General features: G+C 39.4%; 1 protein-coding gene across 2 annotated transcripts in view; it reads right to left on the reverse strand.

Annotated features, from left to right (window-relative positions):
* Nucleotides 1-2,771: 2,771 nt before the first annotated feature.
* The window catches only part of LOC110454309 (collagen alpha-2(I) chain-like), a 46,513-nt gene continuing 37,164 nt past the window's right edge, over nt 2,772-12,120 (reverse strand). For both annotated transcript variants that reach the window (XM_021503754.1, XM_021503755.1), the window contains 3 exons: nt 10,952-11,040; nt 6,271-6,376; nt 2,772-3,643 (listed from right to left, as the gene is read on the reverse strand). In XM_021503754.1, coding sequence (XP_021359429.1) covers nt 3,585-3,643; nt 6,271-6,376; nt 10,952-11,040 — 254 coding nt within the window. In that variant the 3' untranslated portion in view covers nt 2,772-3,584. The remainder of the gene's footprint in view (nt 3,644-6,270; nt 6,377-10,951; nt 11,041-12,120) is intronic.

Consider the following 12,120-nt stretch of genomic DNA (forward strand, 5'->3'; position numbering starts at 1 on the left):
AACTGACCAAAGGTAAAGGTCATCGGGTAAGGGGTCAAGGTCAAATTTTGTAGCTTTTCACTGGTGAACATTTCGCTATGACATTATGGAGCAAAGTTGTTCAAAATTAAACAAAGAGACACACTAGGTAAAAAGTTGAGGTCAAAGGTCAAGGTCAAGGTCATTAGGTTCAAAGGTCAAGGTCAAATTTTACATCTTTTCACTGACTTTGACCTTATGAAGCAAAGTTGATCAGAATTAAACAAGGAGTCAACTGACCAAAGATCAGGGTCACTGGGTTAATGGTCAAGGTAATTTGGGTCCAAAGGTCAGAAACAAAGTGAATCTCTGACTTTGACCCTGGCTCTTGATGGAGGAGGTATATAAGATTAAATAAAACAAATCAAAGCTAACAAATGAGAATTGCACAGGTGTTTACATTTCTGTTAGCCCAGCAAATATGGAGGGGGTAGGAAACAAGACTCACATCATAGTACATGTAAAATGTATATTTTGCTTCCTTGCGATTCTTTTTTAAGTCCACATATCAAACGTCAAGCTCAGCTATATGGGCAGATTGCTTCTTGATGATTATGGGAGATATATTGCCACAAGACGGGGCCCTTACTTGACCTGTCAGTGTTCTAGTTTCCTCAACAGTTAATTTTCCTGTTCTAGATGTTTCATGATTCATATTCTAGCTCACTTACTATAATTTCCTCAGCAGCTAATTTTTCCTGTTCTTGATGTTTCACGATTCATATTCCTGCCGATATCCTTGACAGCCCATTATTTATATTCTTCTCCACCACAGCTCTTCACCCTTTCACCCCTATGTAACTTTAGTAGACTCGACCCTGCATTGATCTGGATGATACCATTATGGTCTACAGTGGTGAAAGGGTTCACAACTGTAGACAAGAATCCATGATCCTTCTTTATAAAACAAACAAAATATGTTACAAACAATGGGTAGAAGTGTCGGACAGTGAGACTAACAAGCGGTTTACATGATTGGTTGTATGACACATTTATATAATGTTACCTGGTAATACTGTTTGTTTCCATCAACATAGTTTCATGTCTTCTGGAGTTTCCATGACATGGAGAACCTCAAATACTTTTCACCATAATTTAATATCATACTTCACAAGAAACAGACAACCAGTTTTATTAAATATCCTCATTCTGAGGATAAACACGGAAATCCATGGGGTCTGTATTCACAATACTTCAATTGCTATATATAGTGCTCACTGGCATTAATGCTATTGTAAGATAGCTGTCTTTAAGAATATACACAAATGCCAAGGAGGCACGGTTGTCTAGTGGTTGGACGCCGGGCTCGTGACCAAAGGGTTGCGGGTTTGTGTCAAATCACTTTACTCTGTTTATTCCAGTTTACGCAGCTGTAAATGAGTATGCAGTTGGGCAGTACTGGAATTGTTGAATGCTAGCTGGGAGTGCCTAAATTGCAGCACCAGCGGTATGCTCCCCAGGGAGTTGAGAAAGATATTGATTGATTGGAAAGGCCAAATAACCACGGATAATAATCTGTGAACCGCTTTGAGACAACCTACGTTGTGATAAAGTGGTATACAAGAGGCCCAATGGGCCTGCATCGCTCACCTGGTATAAAACTCACACTTGTAACCTTAAAAGTGATCTAAAATAAAGCTACAGGCAAAATATCAGTATTAATGATTAAAATTCGTTCAAAAGACCCTGTTATTTTTTTTTTAAACATTTCACCCCTGTGATTGAAAGTCGAACAAAGTCATTATGTTGAACACATTGTATAGCCTTTCATCTCAGGATGCAACTTGCAAAGTATAAACATCCTGGGACCCATGGTTATTCATAAGAGGTTGTTTAAAGATTTTAAACAAATTTGACCCCTGTGACCTTGAATATAAGTCAAAGTCATTCACTTTAACAAACATAGTAGTCCTTGATCCCAGCATATGCTACTAACTAAATATCAACATCCTGAGCCTTTTGGTTATTCAGAACAAGTTGTTGAAATATTTTAAACATATTTGCTCCTTGTGACCTTGAATATGATTCAAGGTCATACATTTAAACAAACTTGGTAGCCCTTGATCCTAGTATGCTACTGACTAAATATCATCACCCAGGGCATTTTGGTTATTCAGAAGAAGTTGTTTAAAGTTTTTAACATATTTGACCCCTGTGACCTTGAATATGGGTGAAGGTCATTTATTTGAACAAACTTTGTAGCCCTTTATCTCAGCATGCTACTGGCCAAATATCATTACCCTGGGCATTTTGGTTATTGAGAAGAAGTTGTTTAAAGTTTTTAACATATTTGACCCCTGTGACCTTGAAAATAGATGAAGGTCATTTATTTGAACAAACTTGGTAGCCCTTCATCCCAGTTTGCTTCTGGCCAAATATCATCACCCTAGGCCTTTCGGTTATTAAGAAGAAGTCGTTTAAAGTAAAATATTGACGCCAGACGACGGACGGACGACGGACGTCGCACCACGGCATAAGCTCACTTGGCACTTCGTGCCAGGTGAGCTAATAAGAACCTAAAATTATTATTATTATATTATAATGAGCTGCAGTATTGACCAGCAGCTGTGACTTCTGAAATCCCATGTAAATATATCCAGCCCATGTTTTGGGGGATGGTTTTCCCATTATATACTTTTATATTATATTTACATTTCATACTGGCAACAAAGTTGGCTGGATAAAAAAAGAACCGGTCTGTATCGCAAGGATTTCTCATTTCCCAGTTGATACAATCTATGCATAACACAAAATGGCTGAAGGTGAACATGTAATTACACAAGGTTTCTCAGGAACAAATCATAATGACAACAAAACTCTTACATAAGTTACATGTAGTTGAACATTTAAAGCCATACAAACATACAGGACATATTGTCTTCAACCCCTTACTGACCATGACAATAACTGACCATGACAATAACTGACCATGACACAATGACATGTAAGTGTTTCATGTACCATCACAAACGCCGACCAACAATCAGGTTGTTTACCTCCGTACACCACACTGATGAGGAACACAAGAGTGCCACAAGGTCCTTGCAGTAAGAAAAGTCTTGACTTCCTAAATAGATTTGGAATGACTCCAGGTGTATCTTGATACAGCATTATGATGGTCAGAAATGTCTCAGCTTCAAACGACAAATTTATCAAAATACAGAGTTATCCAGGAGAACATGGGCCTCACTCTAGGTACTTGAGAGTATGTGATCACTAATGTTGCTCAATTCTTTATCAAAAACACAAAATCTCGATAAAACATAATCCAGAGTAATGGCAACAGAGCATCCTTGTATATCCTCAACCAGCAATCTGTCCTGTCAACTAGAGCACAGACTCACATCAATCCTCGCTTCACCAGACACTTCTGGTAACACATGTTGTACACTACTCAAACATTTGAAACTTTGTAAGTTGGCTGGATGTTGTGGATTTCATGGTTAATATATTAACTTATTAAAACAGTTGACAATAAATATGATAAAACCTCCAGGGTCTTGGGGAATGGCCATGTCTTGGTTTATTGTATAATACACCTCCATTTTATCTCAGCTATAAATAGCTCAGTCTGTGTCAGATGAGGAATCCTGCTCTGCTGGGTTCTCAGCACTGGCCGTGCGTCCTAAAAAACAAACCATAAAAAAATAAGAAAATATTTAGCTAACAAGTACCGTCAATTATTGTGTGTGTTTGACAGACTCAAAGTCAACTGTTGTGTGTGTTTGACAGACTCAAAGTCAATTATTGTGTGTGTTTGACAGACTCAAAGTCAATTATTGTGTGCATTTGACAGACTCAAAGTCAACTATTGTGTGTGTTTGACAGATTCATTGTCAAATATTGTGTGCGTTTGACAGACTCAAGGTCAACTATTGTGTGTTTGACAGACTCAAAGTCAACTGTTGTGTGTGTTTGACAGACTCAAAGTCAATTATTGTGAGTGTTTGACAGACTCATAGTCAACTGTTGTGTGTGTTTGACAGACTCAAAGTCAATTATTGTGTGTGTTTGACAGATTCATAGTCAATTATTGTGTGCGTTTGACAGACTCAAAGTCAACTGTTGTGTGTGTTTGGCAGACTCAAAGTCAACTATTGTGTGTGTTTGACAGACTCAAAGTCAATTATTGTGAGTGCTTGACAGACTCATAGTCAACTGTTGTGTGTGTTTGACAGATTCAAAGTCAATTATTGTGTGTGTTTGACAGATTCATAGTCAACTATTGTGTGTGTTTGACAGACTCAAAGTCAACTATTGTGTGTGTTTGACAGACTCAAAGTCAACTGTTGTGTGTGTTTGACAGACTCAAAGTCAACTATTGTGCGTGTTTGACAGACTCGAAGTCAACTGTTGTGTGTGTTTGACAGACTCAAAGTCAATTATTGTGTGTGTTTGAGCGACTCGAAGTCAACTATTGTGTGTGTTTGACAGATTCATAGTCAACTATTGTGTGTGTTTGACAGACTCAAAGTCAATTATTGTGTGTGTTTGAGCGTCTCGAAGTCAACTATTGTGTGTGTTTGACAGATTCATAGTCAATTATTGTGTGTGTTTGACAGTCTCAAAGTCAACTATTGTGTGTTTGACAGACTAAAAGTCAACAATTGTGTGTTTGACAGACTCAAAGACAATTATTGTGTGTGTTTGAGCGACTCGAAGTACACTATTGTGTGTGTTTGACAGATTCATTTTCAAATATTGTGTGCGTTTGACAGACTCAATGTCATCTATTGTGTGTTTGACAGACTCAAAGTCAACTATCGTGTGTGTTTGACAGATTCATTGTCAAATATTGTGTGCGTTTGACAGACTCAATGTCAACTATTGTGTGTTTGACAGACTCAAAGTCAATTATTGTGAGTGTTTGACAGACTAATAGTCAACTGTTGTGTGTGTTTGACAGACTCAAAGTCAATTATTGTGTGTGTTTGACAGATTCATAGTCAACTGTTGTGTGTGTTTGACAGACTCAAAGTCAACTATTGTGCGTGTTTGACAGACTCGAAGTCAACTGTTGTGTGTGTTTGACAGACTCAGAGTCAATTATTGTGTGTGTTTGACAGACTCGAAGTCAACTATTGTGTGTGTTTGACAGACTCAAAGGCAACTATTGTGTGCGTTTGACAGACTAAAAGTCAACAATTGTGTGTTTGACAGACTCAAAGTCAACTATTGTGTGTGTTTGACAGATTCATAGTAAATTATTGTGTGTGTTTGACAGTCTCAAAGTCAACTATGGTGTGTGTTTGACAGACTCAAAGTCAACTATTGTGTGTGTTTGACAGATTCATAGTAAATTATTGTGTGTGTTTGACAGACTCAAAGTCAACTATGGTGTGTGTTTGACAGACTCAAAGTCAACTATTGTGTGTGTTTGACAGACTCAAAGTCAACTATTGTGTGTGTTTGACAGACTCAAAGTCAACTATTGTGTGTGTTTGACAGACTCAAAGTCAACTATTGTGTGTGTTTGACAGACTCAAAGTCAACTATTGTGTGTGTTTGACAGACTCAAAGTCAACTATTGTGTGTGTTTGACAGACTCAAAGTCAACTATTGTGTGTGTTTGACAGACTCAAAGTCAACTATTGTGTGTGTTTGACAGACTCAAAGTCAACTATTGTGTGTGTTTGACAGACTCAAAGTCAACTATTGTGTGTGTTTGACAGACTCAAAGTCAACTATTGTGTGTGTTTGACAGACTCAAAGTCAACTATTGTGTGTGTTGGACAGACTCAAAGTCAACTATTGTGTGTTTGACAGACTCAAAGTCAACTATTGTGTGTGTTTGACAGATTCATAGTCAATTTTTGTGTGTGTTTGACAGACTCAAAGTCAACTATTGTGTGTGTTTGACAGACTCAAAGTCAACTATTGTGTGTTTGACAGACTCAAAGGCAACTATTGTGTGTTTGACAAACTCAAAGGCAACTATTGTGTGTGTTTGACAGATTCATAGTCAATTATTGTGTGCGTTTGACAGACTATGTCAACTATTGTGTGTGTTTGACAGATTCATAGTCAATTATTGTGTGCGTTTGACAGACTAAGTCAACTATTGTGTGTGTTTGACAGACTCAAAGTCAACTATGGTGTGTGTTTGACAGATTCATAGTCAATTTTTGTGTGTGTTTGACTTGTAAACTGACTCGATAGACTGGTGGTCCATTATTGTGTGTACATGACATCATCCATGGTGTATATGAGCTTAACAAGCCTGACATACTGAAGAGCTAAGAGATGTTTTACCTGAACGAATCTGATTGAGTGAGGCCAGCACACGTAACATGAAGGCGGCCGGCACTGTAATGGTATCTCGGGTCTCCTCTAGCATTACCTCATTCCTTCTCATGATCTGTAGCAAACAAAGTCACACAACTATTGAACTCTATACAGTCCACAACAGTTTCCCATTATGTCTTTCAGGAGCTTAATGAGAGAAAAAAAACTTTTGATAACAATCCGTAGTCCCCAACCTTGGATAAACTCAGGTATCAAAAATAAACAAAAGCCTTAAATCTGTATCAAGTAAATAACAAGAGGCCCAGAGGACCTGTATCGCTCATCTGGATATCTAAGAAAGCATGGCAAAATATTCTGCAAATAAGATCCAAGGGCAAGGGAATATGCCAGATCCCAAGGCCAATCCTTATAGCATATCTGTATTAGATTTTTCATGCCCAGAATTTGTATTTACAGTTTTGGGTTGGGGATCTCAACTGTTTCGAAGTTATGACCCAAGGGTTAAGTCTGCAAGGATGGGGCAAACCCTGGGGTCAATTCTAATATCATGACTGCATTCGTCTCTTTATGCCCAACAATTGTATATATAGTTTTGGGGTGGGGATCTTAACCATTTCGAAGTTATGACCCATGGGTTAAGTTTCCAAGGATGGGGCAGACCCCAAGGCCATCCTGGAAGCATATGTGCAGTCATCTCTTTATACTCAGCAATTGTATATACGGTTATAGGATGTGGATCTCAACTGTTTCCAAGCTGTGACTAAGAAACTAGTTCCCTAGGGCTTTGGTCAGACCCTAGGGTCTATTCTTATATCATGACTACATTCATCTCTTTATGCCCAGCATTTGTATATATAGTTTTGGGGTGGAGATCTCAACCGTTTCAAAGTTATGACCATGGGACTATGTCTCATAGGGTGGGGCCAGACTCTAGGGACATCCTGGAAAAAGATGTGCATTCTTCTCTTTATACTCAGTATATATGGTTAAACGGTGGGGATCTCAACCATTTCCAAGTAATAAACCTTTTTTGGCCCCACCCCTTAGCCCGGGGGGTCAACCCCATCATTTGTACAATTTTGAATCTCCACTACCTAGTGATGCTTCCTGTCAAATATGGTTGATATCCATCTCTTAGTTCCAGATAAGAAGTCGCTTAAAGCAATATAGCCAAATTGACACCTTTTTGGCCCTGCCTCTCAGGGGTCAGCCCCTCCATTTGTACAATTTTGAATCTCCACCACTTAGGGATGATTCCAGTCAAGTATAGTTGATATCCATCACTTAGTTCCAGAGAAGAAGTCGCTTAAAGCAAAATAGCCAAATACCATTTTGGCCCCTGCCCCTCAGCCTCCTTAGGGATCAGCAACACCATTTGTACATTTTGAATCCCTGCCTCCCATGAATGCTTTTGATCAAATATGATTGATATCCAGTGCATAGTTTTACAGAAGAAGTCGTTTGTAGCAATATAGCCAAATTGCCCCCTTTTGGCCCTGCCCCTCAGCCCCCGCCCCCTGGGGGGTCAGCCACACCATTTGTACAATTTTGAATCCCTGCCTCCCATGAATGCTTCCCACCAAATATGATCAATATCCATGGCATAGTTCTACAGAAGAAGTCGTTTATAGCAATATAGCCAAATTGCCCCCTTTTGGCCCCACCCCTCAGCCCCCTAGGGAGTCAGCCCCCTCCATTTGTACAATTTTGAATCCTCACTACCTAGAAATGCTTCCAGTCAAATATGGTTGATATCCATCACTTTGTTCCAGAGAAAAAGTAGCTTAAAGCAGTATAGCCAAATAACCCTTTTTGGCCCTGCCCCACAGCCCCCTGAGGGGTCAGCCACACCATTTGTACAATTTTGAATCCCTACTTCCCATAAATGCTTTTAATCAAATATGATTGATATCCAGTGCATAGTTCTACAGAAGAAGTCATTTATAGCAATAAAGCCAAATTGCCCTTTTTGGCCCTGCCCCTCAGCCCCCTGGGGGGGTTTGACCCTTCCATTTGTACAATTTTGAATCCCCACTACCTAGGGATGCTTCCAGTCAAATATGGTTGATATCCATCACTTAGTTCCAGAGAAGAAGTCGCTTAAAGCAGTATAGCCAAATAACCCTTTTTGGCCCTGCCCATCAGCCCCCTGGGGGGTCAGCCACACAATTTGTACAATTTGAATCCCTGCCTCCCATTAATGCTTCCCACCAAATATGATCAATATCCATGGCATAGTTCTACAGAAGAAGTCGTTTATAGCAATATAGCCAAATTGCTATAGCCAAATTGCCCCTAGAGAGTCAGCCCCCTCCATTTGTACAATTTTGAATCCCCATTACCTAGAGATGCTTCCAGTCAAATATGGTTGATATCCATCACTTTGTTCCAGAGAAAAAGTTGCTTAAAGCTGTATAGCCAAATAACCCTTTTTGGCCCTGCCCCAAAGCCCCCTGGGGGGTCAGCCCAACCATTTGTACAATTTTGAATCCCCACCACCTAAGGATGCTTCCAGTCAAATTTAGTTGAATGCCAATCAGTGGTTAAGAAGAAGAAGTTGTTTAAAGAAATTGTTGTTGTACGGACGACGGACGGACGGATGGACAACGGACGCCACGGTATGGCATATTCGGACCAGGTGAGCTAACAAGCCAGATTTCAGTATGTGACACCTTGCCATCTCAACAATACTTGCATACAAATTTGTTAAATGTATGTAACAGAGTGTGCCTCAGACAAAGTAACAAACAGCGAACGAAGGGGCATAACTCTGTTTATACTGGAGCATAAGACTCAATTTCAGTATGCAAGCAACTCTTCACCATTCAAAAAGCTATTTGCATACAAAAGGCAATAATTGTAATTGGTATAGTTTGAGATTTTCCCCAGAAGCAAACCTAAAGTCACTGGTAGTACCATCAGGGGACTTATTAATTACTTTATTCTGAGCACTCTGCAAAATTATCTGGGAAGAGAAATGTGGAGTTATATTGATATTAGTACTTAAGCCTAGTCGAATTCACACTCATTTATTACCATAACACTTCAGTGAGTCTGATGTCTGTAGATTTGACCCCTGTATACCATTATATACACGTGACACACACATTTATTACCATACGTCCGTAGATTTGACCCCTGTATACCATTATATACATGTGACACACACATTTATTACCATAACACTTCAGTGACTCTGAACTTCCGTAAATTTGACCCCTGTATACCATTATATACACGTGACACACACATTTATTACCATACGTCCATAGATTTGCCCCCTGTATACCATTATATACATGTGACACACACATTTATTACCATAACACTTCAGTGACTCTGAACTTCCGTAGAATTGACCCCTGTATACCATTATATACACGTGACACACACATTTATTACCATACGTCCATAGATTTGACCCCTGTATACCATTATAAACACGTGACACACTCATTTATTACCATACGTCCGTAGATTTGACCCCTGTATACCATTATATACACGTGACACACACATTTATTACCATACGTCCGTAGATTTGACCCCTGTATACCATTATATACACGTGACACACACATTTATTACCATACGTCCGTAGATTTGACCCCTGTATACCATTATATACACGTGACACACACATTTATTACCATACGTCCGTAGATTTGACCCCTGTATACCATTATATACACGTGACACACACATTTATTACCATACGTCCGTAGATTTGACCCCTGTATACCATTATATACACGTGACACACACATTTATTACCATACGTCCGTAGATTTGACCCCTGTATACCATTATATACACGTGACACACACATTTATTACCATACGTCCGTAGATTTGACCCCTGTATACCATTATATACACGTGACACACACATTTATTACCATACGTCCGTAGATTTGACCCCTGTATACCATTATATACACGTGACACACACATTTATTACCATACGTCCGTAGATTTGACCCCTGTATACCATTATATACACGTGACACACACATTTATTACCATACGTCCGTAGATTTGACCCCTGTATACCATTATATACACGTGACACACACATTTATTACCATACGTCCGTAGATTTGACCCCTGTATACCATTATATACACGTGACACACACATTTATTACCATACGTCCGTAGATTTGACCCCTGTATACCATTATATACACGTGACACACACATTTATTACCATACGTCCGTAGATTTGACCCCTGTATACCATTATATACACGTGACACACACATTTATTACCATACGTCCGTAGATTTGACCCCTGTATACCATTATATACACGTGACACACACATTTATTACCATACGTCCGTAGATTTGACCCCTGTATACCATTATATACACGTGACACACTCATTTATTACCATACGTCCATAGATTTGACCCCTGTATACCATTATATACACGTGACACACTCATTTATTACCATAACACTTCAGTGACTCTGAACGTCCGTAGATTTGACCCCTGTATACCATTATATACACGTGACACACACATTTATTACCATACGTCCGTAGATTTGACCCCTGTATACCATTATATACACGTGACACACACATTTATTACCATACGTCCATAGATTTGCCCCCTGTATACCATTATATACACATGTAACACACATTACTCAGTCATATCAGCAACAGACTGTAGCTACCTCATTAGCTTTCTCCTCGTCAAAGCAGCTCTTTTCTTCCATTGGAGACCAAATCTTGACATCATAGTCAATCCCACTGGTGGCAAGGACTGAAACACAAAATGAAGAGTAGTGATGTTCTTAAGCCATCATTTCCTTCATATAAGTAACTTGATCAACATAATTGTAGTAGATTCAAGTCTTAGAAGCATTTTCTGTCGAGAAATCTACATTATTCAGCTTCTTCTCCCATATCAGATATTGTTGACTCTTGCTATGACAGATTTCTCATTTACTTTTTTAGCTCACCTGGTCCAAAGGACCATGGTGAGCTTATGCCATACCGCAGCGTCCGTCGTCCTGCGTCCGTCGTCGTCGTCCTGCGTCCGTCGTCCTGCGTCCGTCGTCCTGCGTCCGTCGTCCGTCAACTTTATACTACTAGTCATGAACCACTGAGCAGATTTTAACAAAATTTGGTGTGGCGCATCCTTGGGTGAGGAAGAACCAATTTTATATAAATGGTGGGTCTGGCCCCACAGGGGCCTGAGGGGCGGGCCCAATAGGGGAAATATAGCAAATTCTTCTTTAAAATCCTTCTTCTCCTGTAGGAATGAAAGGATTTGTTCCATATTTGGTGTGGAGCATCCTTGGGGGAAGGGGAACAAAAATTGTTTAAATGGTGGGTCTGGCTCTTCTGGGGGCTGAGGGGTGGGGCCAATAGGGGAAATATAGCAAATTAATTAAAAACCTTCTTCTTCTGAAGGAATGAAAGGATTTGTTCTATATTTGGTTGAAGCATCCTTGGGTGAAGGGAAACCAATTTTGTAACAAGAGGCCCAATGGGCCTGCATAGCTCACCTGGTATAAATCTCACACTTGTAACCTTAAAAGTGATCTAAAATAAAGCTACAGGCAAAATATCAGTATTTATGATTAAAATTCATTCAAAAGACCCTGTTATTTTTTTTAAAAACATTTCACCCCTGTGATTGAAAATCGAACAAAGTCATTATGTTGAACAAATTTTATAGCCTTTCATCTCAGGATGCAACTTGCAAAGTATCAACATCCTGGGACCCATGGTTATTCAGAAGAGGTCGTTTGAAGATTTTAAACAAATTTGACCCCTGTGACCTTGAATATGTGTCAAAGTCATTCACTTTAACAAACATAGTAGTCCTTGATCCCAG

The sequence above is a fragment of the Mizuhopecten yessoensis genome, unplaced genomic scaffold (assembly GCF_002113885.1).
Source record: "Mizuhopecten yessoensis strain PY_sf001 unplaced genomic scaffold, ASM211388v2 scaffold7763, whole genome shotgun sequence".
NCBI lineage: Eukaryota > Metazoa > Mollusca > Bivalvia > Pectinida > Pectinidae > Mizuhopecten > Mizuhopecten yessoensis.